Raw genomic sequence first — 20,215 nt, forward strand, 5'->3', positions numbered from 1 at the left:
CACTTTATGAGCGTGTGTGTGTGTGTGCTTAATTTACAGTTGACAAACCTGTAGGCAGCAGCGACAAGGAAGTGAATGTGGTACAAGGTAGTTAACAAAATATATGTGCATGTTAAATGCCGTTATAGCAACGGCAATGCTATATACAGGGCAGCTCCAAAATTTATGAGCAATAAGTAACGTATGTACTTTAAAAAAACCAAATCTATATATACCATATATTTGAATAATTGCATGTCTAAAGCCGTTTAGTTAAGTCATTTCATTTAACCTTCAACGGCTGGTCGCCCCATAGAAACACTATCAGATGTGCTGATAAGGTCCAGCGTTTCTTAATCTCTGCTTTCCGTAGCAGTACGTGTGTGCATATAGCTTATATAGAACGCGCCCCCTTCAATAATAATTTATAACAATTTACATTTGATTTTTTCATTTTTTAAATATATTTTTTAATTTTAAAAATATGCTTTTGCCTTTTACAAAAGATATCTCTACATTAAAAATATATATAATATATATGTGTATATACTTTATGTAGCTATAGTAGATATATGTATATATGTATGTATAGGTTGTATATATAAGGTATAAACTTCTAGGTATATTTATATATATATTATTATATGTCATATGGATTTTCACAGAAAATCTTCAACTTTCTTTTGAGTAATGCTTACTTTCCCAATTGTTTTTCTTTTTCCTTTTCTTCTCTTCTCTTTTTAGCATATTATTCTTTGTGTTGATTTATGCATTGATTTCTTTGCTGATTTCTGTGTATCTGTGTGTATTGAGCATTAGACTTACTATGGAAGATTCTTTTTCAATTTTCTTTTTGCAATATTTCCAACGGTGTTTGTAATAGATTTTTAATTCTTTTTTGATTTGTGCACAAAAATTTGGCGATTCATTAAACCAACAATAAAAACTAAAAATATTAACAATTATTTAAGTTCGTTGGACTTTCCATTTGTCTACAGTTATTAAATTCACTATTTGTTTACGAATATTTTGCGTTAAACATTTTCTCTGGCTAATATCACCTTTATCACTGCGCAGCAAGGCGCTTAAACTGGACTTATGTTCAAGCTAAATGTAGTCTCTTCTTATTTAAGATAAGTATAGAGTGTGTGTGTTTGTGTGTGTGTGTGTGTACAGTGTAGACAAATAATTAATTAACTGCTTAACGCTAATTCAACACAAGCTACATCAATTCTCGCTAAAACTCAACGCGTGCACAACAATAAAATGTTTCCAGCAGAAGAAGAATTCAATAAAAAAAAGAAAAAACTAAGAGCTAATAAAAAGCTTAGTTAATTTAAGCACTTAATTTAAATATGAAGTGAGAGTGGGAGAGAGAGATTCTCCTCCATGACAACGGCTCTCTCCAATGCAGCAATAAAATAATAAATGTGGTGTGGACTTTATGTTTGTTTGTTTTGTTGGCTCATGTTGTGTGGCATGTGGCATGTGGCTGATGGCAAATGACTGATGATGCTTGTGCTTGTGCGTGTGCTTGTAGTTTAGGTGGCGCCAACACTTTTTGAAAAGGAACACTGTGCTGTATCACGTCCACGACGAACGCTTCAGAGACGCGTCATTTTGTTGGGCGCCGATGACGATGCGGTCGACAGTTGCTCCAGGCGCGAGCACAACTCCTGGGCGAGACGCAGCTGATTCGCTGCGGCAGCAGCACACGATGTGGCCGTAGTTGCTGCCACATTATTTGCCACGGGCAGCTGTTGCACAGCGGCGGCCATTGCTTCCGGAAAACTCAGACAGACGCCAACCCAACGTGCTTTGCTGCATGCATGCGACTGTAAAAGCAAAGAACCGAGAATTTAGTCATTGAACTCTCAGGGCTGCCGCCGCTCCAAGCAACTCACCATGGCAAAGTCACGCTTCCATTGCACACCACACTGCCCATCACACAGAGGGCAGGGACGCTCCAGGCTATAGCCGCCACATTCGCTGCAATCGAGCGAGACATGATCATCGGTCCAGGAGACGCCGCATGTAAAGCACGAGCCCAAATGTTGGCGCAGCTCCTCAATGGTCAGCACGCTGTCCATGTTGATCTCCAATGGGCTGCCAACCAAATCGGGCAGCGAGGCAGACAGACCCAAGCTGTGATGACTGTAAAAGATAACAGAGAGAGAACTGATTAGCTACTGTTGGCATGGAGACAGCAGCGGATTGCCAATAAATGGCCAGTGGATGCTCGCTAGCTCTATAAATTTTAACTATATTGCATTTATCTATTTGAATAAATAAATATTCTGCTATGCCATAAGTAAGGTTTCATTTCCTTGCTTCTGTGCTTCATGGTTTATTAGGCCTCATCTCAACCTCGAAGCGCACCTGCAGTAGCGAAAGGCAGGCAGGCGTACCAGGCCATGACCTTGCTTGGTGGGCGGACATTGGGGAACGGCGTGCGTCGCAGTCGCTGTTGCCGCTGCTGGCGTGATTATGATAATGAGCAGCGTGATGGCGAGACGGCAGCGACGACGGCGACGCTAACGTTTCGGTACTGTACCAACGTCAGACAACAGCAACAGCAACAACAATGACAGACGGCAGCTTTCGCTCGATCATGTGAGCGCCGCATTGTCGCCAGCGTTTATTGTTAGCGCAAGAGAGCACAAGATAAAAAGAGAGAAAGAGAGTGAGCGAATGGTAGCGAGAGCCTAAGATAATGTATCAGACATCAGACTATAAGCTAATGCAGCTATGCGACATTTTTTGAATGTTGTTGTACTCTGCACCCACAGGTTTGTCTGATTAGATTGCTAGAATTATGAATGGGCCAGGCGGCATTAACATGGCCATTGGACAGTCACTGTTGACAGTCACTGTTAACCAGTCACTGCTAAACAACAGTCACAGTCGGAGTCACAATTCCCACTAACTGGCCCTGGCTTTGTTGATTAAGCTCACCGAAATTTCGCACATTGAAACTATTAAAGCGTGGCGTAGGCGCCAAAGGGGGCCGGGAAGAGGGGGCAGTACGCGCGCTATTCAGTTGTCATTCCATAAAAACGGAAATGGCGCTTCCAGCTAAATTCAGCTGTGAATCACAAGGCGTATGAGCAATCTGACCATAGATAGATACATTTCATTTGTGTATGTTTGTGTCTATGTATATCTGTGTGTCTATCACTGTATCTGTGGCTAATCTTTATACATATCATTTGACCATATATCTTCATAACTTTTACTTACGAGAGCGGACTGCAAATGTCGGCAATTTGGGGAGCATGTACGCTGGCACTCGACATTGTTGCTGCTGGCACTGCAATGAAAAACCAGAAATGAGGGAAAACATTTAAAAAGAGGACAAATTAAACGCAGTTAAATATAAAAGTTCAGTTCAGTCCGGGGGAAGTGCCCCCCCCCCCCCCCCCATTCCCGCCTCTTTGATGGCATATGTCAGGGGCAAAACGAGTACGACAAAAATACAGGTAAACAAACGCACGAAGGTAAACGAGCTAGTTGTGCAGCTGCTGTTAGTGTTGTGTAGCTTTTAATAATCATACTAGTGTGTGTGCGTGTGTGTGTATGTGTGTGGGTATTATAAAACACTTAAATGTCAAAAATGTACAGATACATATATACATATACATATATATTTTGCACTGATACCAGCTACAGGCACAACTGTACCCACATCCACTTGCTCTTCACACATTTCCCAGCTTGATGGTCAATTTATATATATTTAATGTCATTCTGCAATATTGTACTAAAAGACGATAAAAATCCGGTTGAACTTAAAGGCCATACACAATAAATTACAGCTTGGCTTGGATATTGTTGATGCGTCATATCAAATGTCTATACTTATTATACACTGTAAACATTCATTTAACTTTGGCTGAGACAATTAAAGTGAAGTCTTAATTTGTGCCAAACTGAAACTTTTACGTTTCCAGCTAAATTGCTGTGACAGACCATATCTATCAACTGATACGTATATATATGTATAGATATGTATATATGTATATCTGAATGTGTGCTTGTATTATGCACTGTTGTATTTATAGCTCATTTAATGTCGGCACGAGCATCGTGTCTGTCATTAGAGGACCTTAACGGCGGGATGCGGGGCGAGCGCGGTGCAAATCTTGCTGATTTTGGCAGCATTGCAAAATTTTTATTTTTGACACACAGCGACAGCACATGACTTGGCTGGTTGTCTGGCTGATCATAATAAAAAAAAAAAGCAAAAACAAAAACAAACAAAATAAATATTCTCAGTTTATTTTTGTTTATCGTATTTATGTTATTGTTGCTATATTTAGTTGATCATATGAGACCTACAGCGCGCATAAAGTGTAATCAAATTAACGGTACGTGGTAAATGTCGCAGAAAGACTGCAACAAGTTGGCAAATGTAAATGTAAATGCAAACGTTATGTTAATGCTATGTTAAGTGAATGCATTCATACATATACATTTATATATATAGATATACACAGTGCATATTTAATGAAGTTTTGCGAACAACTGTAAATTGTAAACTCCATTTTTCGTTTTGCACACGAGCACTAGATATCTATATAGATATATATCTATGTGTATATATATGTTTGTTTATATATAGACTTGGCATGCAATGCGGTTGCCTGCAACAACTCACAACTAGTTGCATTTAATTAAATTTGATGTGATTTATTTATAGAAGGGCATACACACACACACACACATACATTCATATGTAGCACAGAATGCAAGTGTTGTCAGTATCTATGTGAGCGAGTGTGGGTCTGAGCTGTTGAGTTTATTTTGGGCACGGAAATACTTACAATTTGTTGTTGTTGTTGTTGCTATTGCTGTTAGCTGCTTTTACAGAATATCTGATTGCTAACGGCGCAAAATATTAATTAGGCGCTATTAATAATCCAAATCGGGTTTTGTCAGCTGTATTGTTAGTTTGGTTGGCCTTGCGTAAGCGACAACAATGGAATTGCTTTTCATACAACAAAATTGCAATTAAAGTTTTTGATATTTTCTTTTATTGTTTAACTTTTCACACGCGCTTCGCAACAGTTAAACACACGAATTTCGCACAAAAATTAGCTTTGATTTAATATATGTATATCAATAAAATGTTGTGACAGTAGCTGCAGCTCACTTTTATAGTTGGGCTTTGTATATGAAATATGTTTTTATTCCTCTTTGATTTTTGAACTTGCTGTAGCTGTAGTAGTTCAACAAAAGCCTAAAGACCAAGTGGCATGCTCGACAACATAAATATAACTGAAATGAAGTCGCTGACTGCGATGGACTTTTATAGCAAACTGAGCGGATGTGTGCGAGCGAGAGAGCGAGCGAACGAGCAGCAATAGCAACAGCAAAAGTGAGCACAGTGATATTGCAGGCGAGCGCTGTTGCTGAGTGCGCGTGTGTGAATGCGAGAGAGCGAATGTATGCGGTTGTCTGTGTGTGTGTGTGTGAGTGTGTGTGTTAGTGTGTGGCATGACAAAGCTAACGAACTTGTCAGCCTGAAATCCACACAGAGAGAGAGAGAGAGAGCGAGGGCGAGAGAGAGAGAGCAGGAGAATATATACAAAGTGCGGAACGCAGAACAGCGTGGCATAGGGTAAATCAAAGTTAATGCCAAAAGGAAACAAGACAAAACTAAATAAATAATCAAGACCGACTCAGCAGATGCTGGCCAAATTGACGCTACAAGTGTGTGTATTTATGAAGTTGGCCACAGACGAAGATGGCGATAAATAACCAAAACAAGACAACTGTTCCAGAAAGAGGCAGAGAGAGAAAGAGAGAGTAGCGAATGAGAGCACGATAAGAAACAGCAGAATGAGAGACCTAGACAGAAAGAGAGGGAGACAGCATGTGTGCGATCGCTCGTTTAACGGTCAAACCACAAGGCAACAAAAACAACAAATATTAAAAAACCCACAGACACACACATACAAATACACATACAGGCGCACTGGCAATACCAATGCTGGTCAATACGTATACGCCGCGTGGAACAAGTCTAATACATTGACTAAATGTAAACTCGAGGGGTTGTTGACGTAGGTAATTTGGACAAGAAAAAATACCGTCCGGAGCAACTAGCGTCAGCACAGACAGCATTTCATTTGAATAACAAATAATATTTGCCATTTGTGACAGGTAGACAAGAGTCCACGGACATGGAGAGGACAAACGGAACAGATAGACAGCCAGCGATAGCCAGATAGCAAAAACAAAAACAAAAAACAAAAAAAAAAAACAATATGCTCTATCGAACAGGTACTTCACAAATAAGCGCGACCTGCGCTTTATGGCTTCACGGGAACTGATTATCCCGTGCCAAGTGCTTATCTAAAACACAAAAATAAATCAAATAACTACACCCACATAATCTTATCGACGCGTGGCGGCAGCTGTGGCCGTAGCATGAAATCTAAAACAACTGTAAACTGCAGAGGTATCAAAGTCGAAATGTAAGTTATGTATATGGAGCAGAGGCGAATGGAAACTGCCAGCCGTCACATGTGCTAAAAACCAGCAACAAAATATTCGCAAATTAATAGGAATTGCTTTTTTTTTTTTTTTTTTTTTTTTTTTTTTTACAGTCTACATGAGTCGCGCGTCGCGTCGCAGCTCAAATTTCGCTGGGGTCTACGAAAAAACGGAGCAACCAGCAGATAGAAGATCAACTTAAAAGTGACCCTCGCCAAAAATAATGCAATTCAGCAGCAACGCCAACGTCAACGTCCCAACTATAAAACTATAAACAGAACCAAACACGCACACAAATTTGTATTTATATTATAAACAATTGATGTTTATTTAGAAAGGCTAGAAAATGTGTACATGACGATCATTACCATTAATAATCATCATCAGCATGATCATTCTCTCCCTCTTTTCCATATTCCTAAGTCGTCGTGTTTTCTTTCCTTTTCTTTTTGACTGACATTCAACTTTTGCATGCGACGCAGTTTCACATTGTTGGGAGCAGATTTATTCATTTGTTGATATTATTTATAAATATTAAATTTATTTTTTATTATTTTGTTTCAACGGGGTTACGAGAGGGATAGAAAATCATTGTCATCGCAGAAGGTCGCGCGGCAATTACTTGAAAAACACCTCTCCGCGACGCTCAAAAGATTGCGTCAGTCAACAAATGTGAACGATATTAATATGAACCAATAACCCATGGACAAAATCCTCAGCAATATATATATGTCCATACTTATATAAATACACACATACATAGTTATTCGTATACATATAACAAATAATATTTAAACAACATATTGCAAACCTTTTAAAAAGTTATTAAGTGTTCAGCTACGTTCGTTATTTGTTGGCACATATTTGAGTTACCTGCTTGAGATACAGAAATATTTACATACATACATATACAATGCAGATAAATATATACAAATGCAGATATATATGACTACAATACAATGCAGATGCACGTATATGTATGTATATGCCCAGGTAGCTCAAGTAGTAGCTGCATGTAGAGGTTATAGCCCTGAGAGCACTGTATGTAATTGCTTAAGGGAATTTGGGAAGATTTATATGATAATATAAGAAAAAAAAATTTATATATAAATGCGTATTATAAATGTAAATCAAAATTCAAAATTTAAATAAGCTACACAGTGAAGCTCTTTCTACTGCCCTAAGTAGGTTTCTTTGAAATAATGTTTATTTCCAAAAATAAAAGATTACATATTCATTTGGAATTTCCTATATTTGTTATATATAGAATAATTATCGAACTGATATTTCTGAATTCATATAATTATCATAAATTGCTAGAAAGTTCTCTAATTAGTTTTATCTTTAAATTGTATGGCAATTCAGCTGTCATTAGTCGCTCGTGCAATTAATGAAATGACTGAATATCATTTTGGACATATGTATGATAGATAGATATGATATATACCGCAGAGCAACTTTGGAAACAAATCGACTTTAAAGCCTACAACTTATTCACATAAATATTTCAACCTTATTCCACTTTCATAGGCATCTACTCTTTAAATATTTATAAAGGCTGCCTGGTTTTCTCAAGAACATTTCATATATATAAATTAATAAAATCTTATCTCTAGAAGTTTTTCATCGCATATTTCACTTTCATAACTACAATGTACTTTTTGTGAAACAAAACATGTGATCTAGCTCAACTTCTCAAGAGTATGTCATCTCTATTCCACTTCCATCACATTTCTTCGCCAATGTATTTTTATCCCATTTTCCCTTTCCCACTTGCATTGCTGCACATGCATACGCTTCAGGCAGCCCGCGTTGAAATTTGTAGATGTGAGCACACGCTAAACGGTAACAGATACTATCTGATGTTACGATATACGCGTAGACGAACAAGTGCTGCTTGAAGACATGCGCTTCCTCTTTAGCTCTGCAGTCAGTTGAGGCAACTCTATTTTTTTTCTTTTTTTTTATTTCTTCGAGACGCAGCTATGCAAACAAAGCTGCTCCTTGCAAGTGGCTGTCAATTGTTATGCGATTTGTGTAAATAAATAAATACATATGCATTGAATGGATGGATCTGTATAGTGTATGGCATGGGGTGGTGTGACATGGTATGGTTAAAAGCTGCGATCAGATGTGCCCGCAAAACAAAAACAAAAATGTTGACGTCAATGCGCAAAAACAGAAAAGAAGAAGCAGAAACAGGAAAAGCAAAGACAATAACAGTACACCCCCAAAAATTAAATAAAAGCAATGCATATAGAAGACACAGATACACAGATACAGATACAGATGCAGATACAGCTACATTTACATTTACAGATACAGTTGCAGTTTGTTTTGATCAGTGATGAATGAATGATTCACAAATTACGAGGAACTCTAAAATACGCATATATTTTAGTTATTAATACTCAACTGAGAAATTCCAAATTAATGGGGCTCCAATCAAATGCTAATGAGTTCAACGAAAATCTAAACGAGTTTTATTTTATATTCTCCATGGTAAGTATGTATGTGTCTGTGTGTATTAAAATATTTTGCGGCTTCCCTCATTGTTGAACGTGAGCAAACAAAAGTTCCAGCAATTATTTACTTAATTAATGGAGGAAAAAATATAACTAAGTGTAGTTAGTTTAAGTGTATTACGACTCAATATATATGCACAAATCTAGACGATTTCAAATTGAAGGAAGTAGAAAACCGAAAAAGGTGTATAAAGGGGGAAATAAAAAATTAGCTATTAATTCACGAGCTGATAGAAGCATGGGAAATTCACTGCGAGCGCTGCTGTTGACAATGGCAATTAGAAGTGTGCGAATTATATATGAGCGATCGAGCGGGAGGGCGTATTTGAAGTGAAAATTCCACAACCTTGAACTATGATCAGCCGCTGTACTTCGAATTTTCGCATTAGCTGTTCTGTAGAAATTTGCATGCTCTCATGGATAAAATGATCTACATAAAATAAGTAATTGTGTAAGAATGGGATGAATGGAATAGACAATTAAATTCAGTTTCAACTAGAAGAACTAGTTTTGAAATATAGGGGGGAAAAAACGTTACGGCGCATCAACATAACGTTAACATAGAAGAGACGAGTTAATAGTTGTTAGGCTGTTACAGTACATCTACTACATATTTAGCAGTACAGTTCGTTAACAGTATGTTAGCCGACCTAAGAGCCGTTCGTCTGCTTATGTAAAAATATTACTGCAAACACGTTTAGGGCAACTGGCAATAACCATGAAAGCCACGTCAGCCTCAAAAACAGCTTCAACATGTTTCAAGCACAGGTGTAAAAAGAGTTGAAATGTTAAAGCTGTAATAACTTGTAAATTTAAGCTATGTTTGCGCAATATCTTGATGCTGGTAAAGAAAACAACAGCCCATTCTTAGAGTAAAATCAAGAGAGCCAATACAACTGTAAAACCAATAAATATAATTATATTTACAATTGCAACCATATTTCGAGAGCACTGGCCATAAAAATTGCAATGTTATTAGATATTGATAAATTACATAGACCAAGGCCTTATCGTAATCGATCGTTTATGGATTGGCGATAATGTGGGGGCATGACAGCTGGCATTTAGCGCTAAACACAATACAAACATCTGTGAGTAAGCTATTTAGTATTCAGGGAAGAGTTATACGGACTCTTTGTACATTGCCGAAATCAATTATGTCTTTATCTCGCCTATGCTAAGAAAGAGCAACAAACACAACTCTAAAACTGAAAACTGATAAGAAAATAACAATTTCTTTGCTCAGATGATAGTTTTTAATTCAATTTTGATGTAACCCTAATCAGCTCTATATTTGAAATTCTGGAAAAGTTTTGCATCATATTTCTAGAAAACTCTTCCGAATAGATGCGATCTGAATAATGCTTTTAAGTGATCATGTGATACTTACTTAACATATGATATACTCAATTCACGGCATCATATATGATACAATAGATCCATTATGTAGTGGGAGCGCACAGTTCACACCAAATCATATTTATATATAGCAGATGTATTCATTGTTAACCCCACATATACGCAGAAAATGTTGTAGGAATTTTTATAAATACACTCCTGGGCCATAGCTGACGTCACAGTATACCTATATATACATATATATGTATATGCTGAACAGATTGCAGTACTCTTAATATTTGTACTTTGGGTATTGAATTTCATATAGGAATTGCCCCACACGCGAACATTGAACATTGTAAAGTCCACTTATATACATATATTTCCTATTATCTGAACCGCATTTGCATCGGTAAGTGCGCAATCGAATAGTAAAACAATACCTAGACGAAATTAGAATAGGGTTCCCATTGAGATACACCCCATGGCATATTTTTAGAAGTGCTACGAACTTAATTTGAATAACAATATGATCGATAGGCAATTGAGTTTTAAGGTAATAACTTTTCATTTCCGCATAATATTGACTGGTTATACTTATATCAACTGGATTTCAGAATCTAGAAAATTAAGCACACATTCAGTTCTGTCTGACTTCAGGGTTGATATATTTAATATCTGTCCATCAGATCATCTAATATTTTGAGTCGACAATTTGGTTCATAGGTCCAAAAGTTGATAATTCTACATTATGCACTCTGGACTTGAGGCTATAGTCAGGCTAGACTGACTGCCATATTTTCGCATTTTAAATCTACTTAAATATTATTTTTTCAATATTTTTTTCAGTGTACACTGCATATCACGCCGTTATCTCGTGCTGTATCTCTTAAACTAATGATGCAGTTTAATATCTTGAAGTCGAAATTGGGTAAACAGTGCAATTAACAGTTTAGTCTGGCTTCACACTTTATTATTTTATGCAAATTGACGACAATTCTTGCTAATTACACGTGACAAGTTTTGCTAAGTCCGGATTGGTTTAACTAAGCAGGGCTTAAGGCTAGCTCGTGGTGGCCTTAGCCACATATTTAAACATACTTATATGTATATTTTCATGTGTGTGTATATGGCGAATCCCTGACAGCTCAAGTGATCTGACCGACTATTTAGTCGACATTCTTTTATGCTTTTTAACTGACGAACGTCGTCATCAAACATCATCATTATGAGCATCTATCTGCTGCTCTGGCATTCGTGTTAGATTTGCGTCGCACGAATCGTTTGTAGAATGCACACACACGCCCATCACACACACACACACACACACACACACGTAAATACACATAGAGACTGAGAGATCTACACGCTGAGTTGAGATGAGTTAAGTTTCCAGTTTCAACCGATTGCTACTAAATATGATGTCGTAGTATTTTCTCTTTATTCGTCGTACGACCGACCTAACTGCTGCCAGACTGTGTGTGTATGTCTGAGTGTATGGCTACGTGTGTGTCTGTGTGTAAGTGTGTGCTAAAATTGTAAATTGATAAAACAATGAAGAGCTGCAATGAATGAATGAAGCGCAATTTAAATGGAAATCAATACATACAACCAGAGCATAGCATATACAGTGAAAGCTAGCTAAAGCCAACAATCAAGGTGGAAATCCCGAGCCTAAAGCGCACATAGATATATACATTGTTACTAGAACATTCATTCAATTGTTCGTCAATTGCGCATTCTACTGTACACTATAGTGATACCTATGTAGTAAAGAATGCGTTGTTGAATGACCCAGCCAGCCCCTTGAAATACGCTCCAGCCCTGAGCTCATGTGAATGCCAAGAGAGGTAGGGAGCGGGACGGGGCAGGCGGGGTAGGCTCGGTTCGGCGCAACTCGACTCGGCTCTCAAGTGAACCACATTGGCGCACGTTCCATTGACACTCGTCACGGTGGCATTAGGGGGCAGCACCACCAACCACCGACGTTGCTTTACAGTGGCTCAAGTAACGGCTCTCTAGTTACTCGACGCGCTGTTGAGGTTATAACCAAACGAATTGGTTAGAGGCCGGCCTTATATTCATAAAGCTGGCGCCATCTGGCACTACGGATCATAGCACTTTATGCCATACTATAGCATGACACACACACTCACACACACAGACACTGGCTGCAAAAAGGTCAAACTCTATAATCAAATTGCATTTTCTCAGGTTTTTATTTTTATTTTATATATTGTATATATATATATATATTTTTTTTTTTATTTATTTTTTTTTTTTTTTTTGTTTTGTGGACCTAACCACAGCGCAATTTGAGGCGACGCGTGGACATGACATCTTATCAGCAGCTCAAAAAACAAAAATTAATAAAACAACTACAACAACCACAATATTGTCAGCCAGACTAAGGCTGAGGCGTTGGGCGCGTCGCATGGCTGATCGACCCCGCCCCCTCATCGGCTGATGTTGTGTTGATGTCGACAACATTTCAAATAAACCAAAAAATAAGCAAAAAAATACCCATAACAGCAAAAAATAAACTAAATTATGCTAAGCGACTAAGTAGACACCCATTAAATGAAAATATTTCTCATATAGGTATGGTATGGGTATATTATATACTCTATACAATTATAAACTCAATGTTAATTAACTGCCTAAGTACACCACTCAAGTTGCCTTTACCTTGATCTGCATATAGTCTAAGAGACACACTGCTTATATAAATCAAGTATACCCAATGTAATGGAATAGCAAATAAAACCTATATTCATTGTACTTTCTATATTATTCAAGCGAAAGCAATAATACAAGGTACAGCTCAACTATGGAAAAAAATTCAATTAACACATAATTTACTCATATAATTCACAACAAATTCAAGCATCGACGACTTCGACTCGTTAACCTTAACAAATAAAGTAAATAGCTGTAATAAAATTCAATGTGTCATGGAAAAACTGGAAAAGTTCTCATTATGCACAGCTATATAACGGTTACGTGCTAATTCAACTTGTTAAGTATTTAAATAATGTATTATTGAAATGATCGAGCAAAAACTGACAGTGCATAAATATATTTAACATAAACAACTTATGTGTTTATCAAATGCAAATTAAATTTATTATTTTGTCATAGATCTTTGATAATTTTCAAAGTAAATAAGTTGAAAAGTGAGAAATAATTTCGTATTTAGCATTTAATTTTCACATTTTAAATATTTACTTTGAGTATTTATTAATGAAAATGACAAACAAATAAACAATAAAGAAATGTAAATTGCAGATTTATCCAGAATTTTCTAATTATAATAAGATATTATAATATAATAATTATTATTATATAAATAAGTATAAAAAACCTTTCCATGCATACCAAACACAAATTTATCAAGAATTATTTGTGGTTTGCTCTTTAAATAATTTAATAAAGTATAAATTAAGATAAATCGATTCAAGCTATGTTTAATAATATCTTATATATAATATAAGCTGCCCAAACATAAGGATATGCCTTCTATGTTTCTAATTCTAGGGTATAAATAGTCTGCGCGTGGCATACAATTTGGTTTTTGTCTATAATGAGCATGGGAACCGTAAAAACAGCGGAACGATTTCTCATATGCAAAATCATGCAAAAGGCAATTGTTCGAAGGTGGGCCGTAGGGGGAGGCAGCCAGCTTTGACAGGCAATGGCACAGTGCGAAATTGAAAACGCTTTTATACATACATACATACCAAATATACATATAAATTTTGCAAACAAAATTTGTCATTACGTTTGTCGTTTTAATAAGCAATTGCATAAAAGCACAACGTTTATGTAAGCAAACTTGCATGGCGGCCCCGGACTGAGGCCCCATGGGAGCAAAACCTTTAGTTCCAAGTGCATTCTGAGCACTTTTTTGCGAATGTTAATCGAGACGGCAATAAACTGAAAGCGCTTTCAGAGCGAGGACTTGCGAGGCGAGGTGGGGCATGTGGGAGCAGGTCAATGTCTGGTGGATCTTTGAGTAAACAACAGACGTTCAGACAGACTGCCAGACAGTTTGATGATATAAGAGTGACTATTAGGGCATGTGTGTGTGTGTGTGCCTGTCTGGGCGTGCGCTGTGATTCATTAATGGAAGTGCGAAGATAAGATGCAAATCATTATCATGATCATTATGAAAGATAAGGTTGTCTAATTACAACGATAAGGTAATTACATTACGAAATACCTGGGAAGAGTAAATCACAGAAGCACTTTTTTTTTAAGTTATAAAATATTCCAACTAATAGGAAAAAACTTGTATAGTGAAATACCGGGAAGTGTTAGATAATATATTGCAAGGCTTATGGGTTATAAGGAACTGCTGCCATGAGCTCACCATATCTATAAAGCAAAGCCAGACCAGATCTTTAAGCACACGCATTTTTTGATATATAATATTTACTAGATATTTTCATACTACAATAAAGATATACTATATAAAGATATATAAAAGACTCATGTTGCTTTTCCATTCATATGAAATGCGATCCCAAAGGCAAATAAATCATAAAAGCAAAGAAAGAAAAAACTTCTGTTTCTTGGGCTATACAAAATAGCCTCCAGCTGATACAAAAAAATAAAACCTAAATTCAATATAAATATAAATATTTATAGAGTAAATTTCAGCATTTGTCGGCTATTTACTTTTTGACTCAGATTTTACTTTTGATATTGCTCATAGAATTACTTAAGCTACATTTTTTATTGCTGTAAAATTATTTTTAGATATGCGCAGATGACTTCGATAATTGACTTTTCCAATTTTTCTTTAGCAAGCCAGCGTTGCGAATGAATAAGCTAAGCAAAGGTGAAAAGAGCAGTCGACTCAGAAACGCCCTATAAATAAAAACTTATAAATAAACTATATAATAAAATATATATAGAGCTAAAGCTGGCCATATATATATATTTATAAAAATTTATTATTGCAAACAAGCTGCATATGACGTCAAGAAGTCGGTATAACTGTCAGATTCATTTTAGAGCTATTTATTGTTTTATACATCAAATATAACTAATTTATTTGGAAATAAATTAGCTTGAATTTGCTTAATTTTCCAACAAAATTTCATTCAAGCTTCGAGTTCTTGAAGCTAACCCACCGACACGCAACAATTTCATGGGTTTAGCCTAATTGACGATTTCGTAAATTTCCTAAACGATCCGCACGTGTCGCGCTCTACTATCATAAAGAAAATACTGGACTTTGTAGCGCCACACGCTAACATAATTTGCTAAACAAAATAACAAAACAAAAGTGAGTTAAATGAACACGCATAATTCTGCAGCGCAGATGATTAATGTTTGCACGATTCCGTAGTCCCCTAGGCAAATAGAAGAGCAAACGCGATGAGAGTTACGAATAACATAAAGTCACATGATAAACGCGTGAATTTCATAAATAAATCCAGCGACAACAGAAACGTGTGAATAAGCGAGCCGCACGCTTTGTTTATATGGTTAATCAGATCGCTGATAAACCCCAAAGCCAGAGAGACAACAATTAGCACACGAATTCTTTACCTTACTTTTTTTTTATATTATGATCGAAGAGGTGCACATACTTGATTGATGGATGATTTGAGGTAGTGCGTGTGGGTAAGTTTTTACCCATTTCATGTGTAAACAAGTAAGAAGGCTCCAGTCGAGACTGCTCGACTGGGAGATACCCTGAACCCTCCAAACTGATATTCTAATCATTCTGGACTTCTTTTATGCACACATACATACACATGCACTTATAAGCACGCGCTCTGCTAACTGCGCAGTAAGCAGCGGCTGCGCTTGGGCTGCACTGTAGTGTGGGCAATATTATGAGAAATTATTTGTTGAATAATTTCTTTTGTAGACATACGATCTTAATGAAACTTTTAGAGCGTAATCATATGGCTAAAATGTGTGTACATTTACAAATTGGGGGCGAAGGGGGCGTGGTATCCAAAATCTGTAAATTACAAAATCTTTGTATCTATTAACTTTATATACAACGCAAATTTGAAGTCTCCAGGTCTAAAAGTGTTCAAATTAGGCTGAAAAAACAATGTCAAGTTTTCGATTATTCTCGATAAAAAAGTTATCGGACGAGTTATCGAAAAAATAAAGCAAACTTGTACTGCCTATGGTATACACGAGTATGCATGCCAAATTTCAGCTCTCTAGCTCTTATATCTTCTGAGATCCTTTTGCTCATACGGACGGACGGACGGACGGACGGACGGACGGACAGACGGACAGGGCTATATCGACTCAGCTCGTCGTCCTGATCAAGAATATATATACTTTATGGGGTCTGCTATGATTCCTTCTGCCTGTTACATACTTTTCACAAAACCATTATACCCTGATTTCCCATTTTCAATGGGTTCAGGGTATAAAAAATTCATAAATGCACACAATGGAAAATATTAGTTCAAACTACTTTTTATTTTAATCAGCTTCGATAAGGCTTTGACTGATATTTCCTTTTAACGCCAAGCAATAAATCAATTTGGCTGAAAACTAAACTCGTATTACTATAACATATAATCTGAGAGCCATTTTATATACAATTTTCAAGCTCATATTTTATCTATGAATAGGTTATGATTAACTGTTTATAGAAAAGTTCTAATCAAATTTCTGATTTTTACTTCTATATGCATAGCGGAACTTTCCTACGATTTGAGTCAGATATTTAGTTTCTCGCTTGAATTACATAAAATTGATGATTGATTGAGAATTGAACAAATCATTCGATTATATAGCTACGACAATTTGATAGATATCTAGACAAACATTGATAAAGTTATTACTGCATCTAACACATAATCAATTTGATCTATAAATAGAGAAAGTTCAGTGGGTATAAGAGAAGATCGATTATAATATATGTTATCGATTATTGTAGCAGACATAAACAATGAGAAATGAACTTTCGACTAGCGATTCGAAAGTTGAAAGAAATGTTTCTAATATAAATTGATAGGCCCGCGTATTTGGCATTATATACTAGAGCGTGGAACCCACTTGAGCGATAAAGCTCACTATCGCTAGCAATTGATGTTAATAAAAATGTGCACCAGTTTCCGCTCACCCATATAAAATGGAATCAAAAAGTATGTGAGTGAAATAATTGCAAGTGGGTCGCACAAAGAGCACAGGGACGCGATATGGATAAAGTATAAGTATCAGTATATATAGAGTATTAATCTTACTTATGTATTAACCACGCCCACGCACCTGTTATTAAAACAAAGCTGGAAAAACACGCAGCTGATAAGCCAGACATATTTATATAGTTGTTCACGAGTATACACATAACTAGCTGCCACGCTCATCACAATGTTAAAAAATTCCAGCTTTAGGTCTATCAGCAAATTAATCGTAAATATTTGTACCGCTAATTTATTCGCGAATCTCGTCTAGACCTGAGAGTCTATAAATAATATCAGCCAACAACGTGCGCAAATATAAGCTTGCTTTGTAATGCATCTAGTACATCTATTTCTCTATTAATAGCTATTTCTGTTACGTTATACCAGGGTAACCCCAACAGTAGAACAACAACATTAACAGCCAGCCGCATATTTTGTGAGTAAGGTAAGGTTTATGGGTTACGCAAAACAAGCTTTGTCACAGTCTACTCAGAACTGCATTTGTGTTAAGCGACTGTTTGATATGTTTGCATATATTCAACTTAACAGCACTTTAGATATCAGTTGCAGTTGCCATTTACATTGTCTCTACTCTGCATGTAAAACATTAATCGATCCTTTACAGACTTGCGTTAACTAACATAGTTGGAGCTTTTACATTGCACGATATTAGCAGTCTATGTTATCCAACATATTAGAAGTTTCTACCAACAGTTACATATATTATTGAAACTTAATATTATTTTTAGCACGAGTGCCAACAAAATAAAAGACACAATGCCTTTTGAACATCCCTGAACCAGTTTATATATAGATTTCCGTTCATTCACCAAAGTATTCAATGAAATTATTCGGTTCAAAAAAAATCTCAGAACCATTTTTAATTTTTGTTTTGTTTTGGTTTTAATCAAGGAATAGGGTAATTTTTGACAAACGCTTATCAATTCTGCTCTTTTAGGTCAGGCAGCATTATAAATTGTAGTGCCAAAATTTCTTGTTCTATGAGGCTCTGATGAGATGGCATTGATAAAAATGCCAAATGTCGAAATTCTACAAATTTCCCTACTTTTTATATTCAGCAAGAATTAAATTAATCTATTGTTGAGAAATATGTTGATGGGTTATTGATCTTAATATGCGTTTAAAGGCAGATAGATATATTTCATAGATCTGGCTTAAGCAAGATGAATAGATGACTTTCCCCCGTTATATAGTCTTGTTACTAACTACAAAATGTTAATCAGTTGTTTATAATCATTTGCTATTTACCTATCAAGCTCAGATTCCTTAACGCTGCCACACAGCTATTTGTGGCTGTTGTCAGCCTGTCAACGACGACGTTTGAAGGGCCGGGGCAAAAGTCTGGATCATCCACATCAAATATGATGCCGTCATCCCATTCGCTGACAATATGAGTTAATTTTGATAGTTGCTGCGGCGGTTGCAACTGCTCTTCACAGTCGGTGTTGTTGTTGTCGTTGATGATGGTGTTGGCGAACGAGTTGTTGTTGTTGGTGCCACTTGTTGCAGAGCCTTGTTTCATCTGTGTGACAAACAAAGAAGACGCAATTAAAACAGAACAATAAAACGAGTACAAAACAGTCAATATTTCAAGTATGTACTTGGGCATACCCTGTAAATAATCATATCACATATTCCAAATTCATGGCACGCCATTTCTTTTCTTTAGATTAATATATGTATATTATTCAAGCATCTACCCTACTCTGCTTTCGTATATACCCTGTTTTGTAGCACTTTAAATGGGGTATAATGAAATGATAAGAATTCACATAGAGCTCAAAATATTTAGCGCTATGCTTTATCAATTTGCTTAATTGCAATATGCCGCGTTTCATAACTCTACAAGTATAGGGTATTATTGAAAAGAAAAATGGTTATACATATGTACGTGATGCTATGCAAATGCCAAACGACACACGTGGCTGCAACAGCGACACAAATGCAATGACAAAGAAGACGCAATTGTTCAAAGAACGCTTAAAGCGAACAAAGTGTCGAGGGGGGTGTGAGGTATGAAGCCAAACTGGAGCTACAGGACAGCTGTTGCTCGCTGTTGGCTGTTGACTCGAGAGGTCAAAGAACATACACAGAAACACATGCAAGCACACATACAATCGCACACGCACAGTAGTGTGCGTACGAAAATATTGCCAGTAATGCCGCTTGGCAATGCAACAGAAATGCATATGCAAAATCAATAGATGCATTATTTAGGTGAAGGCTGCATCAGAATGTGCTGCTATATGCACATATACATATACATATGCATATATATAATATATGTGCCATTAGTTGCAAAGGCAAAATGAGCGTAAACGCTATTGTTTTTGCAAATTGTATTTGCCAGTACGTCTCTCTCTGTATGTGTGTTTAGTGTTTGTCTTTGCATGTGCCTGTGTATTTGTGTGCGTGGGCTCGGGTGCACTTACCCCAAAAACTTACCTTACTTCAAATTACACGATACGCCAGCTGCTTAGTGCTCAGCAATTTGTTTCCTGAATAGTAAACGGTTTTGTGCGTTCAAAATTATTTATTATTAATACAGATAAGCAGCAATTGCACTAATTGTTAAATTGTTTGAAATTAAATGTTATGCTTGAATCTTGCCAGCGGACTACCAATTTAAACATTCACAGCGACTGGGTGACACTGGGCAGACAAACAAAGGTTGGCATCTCCTCC

General features: G+C 36.6%; 1 protein-coding gene and 2 long non-coding RNA genes across 5 annotated transcripts; 2 read left to right on the top strand and 1 right to left on the bottom strand.

The window, feature by feature from the left end:
* Positions 1-602: 602 nt before the first annotated feature.
* On the bottom strand, positions 603-20,151 carry LOC6577593 (protein pinocchio). 2 transcript variants are annotated; one of them, XM_002003512.4, is made up of 5 exons: positions 19,976-20,151; positions 18,779-19,052; positions 3,220-3,289; positions 1,884-2,133; positions 603-1,814 (listed from the first exon to the last, which is right to left on the bottom strand). In XM_002003512.4, exons 2-5 carry the CDS (start codon positions 19,050-19,052, stop codon positions 1,584-1,586), a joined length of 825 nt encoding a protein of 274 aa, XP_002003548.2. In that variant the 5' UTR covers positions 19,976-20,151; the 3' UTR covers positions 603-1,583. The 2 variants fall into 2 exon arrangements, with proteins under 2 accessions (XP_002003548.2, XP_015021240.1); XM_015165754.3 differs by lacking the exons at positions 18,779-19,052; positions 19,976-20,151 and adding an exon at positions 4,803-5,246.
* Positions 5,293-8,077, top strand: LOC122757306. Of its 2 annotated transcripts, none has more exons than XR_006357282.1 (3): positions 5,293-6,048; positions 6,145-6,458; positions 6,591-8,077. It is a non-coding gene; the product is annotated as an uncharacterized LOC122757306 (long non-coding RNA). The 2 variants fall into 2 exon arrangements; XR_006357283.1 differs by having other exon boundaries at positions 5,293-6,044.
* LOC122757307 lies at positions 11,429-16,026 on the top strand. The gene is made up of 3 exons (XR_006357284.1): positions 11,429-12,554; positions 12,650-15,633; positions 15,697-16,026. It is a non-coding gene; the product is annotated as an uncharacterized LOC122757307 (long non-coding RNA).
* Positions 20,152-20,215: the final 64 nt, after the last annotated feature.

This window comes from Drosophila mojavensis, unplaced genomic scaffold (genome assembly GCF_018153725.1).
Source record: "Drosophila mojavensis isolate 15081-1352.22 unplaced genomic scaffold, ASM1815372v1 contig_36, whole genome shotgun sequence".
NCBI classification, from domain to species: domain Eukaryota; kingdom Metazoa; phylum Arthropoda; class Insecta; order Diptera; family Drosophilidae; genus Drosophila; species Drosophila mojavensis.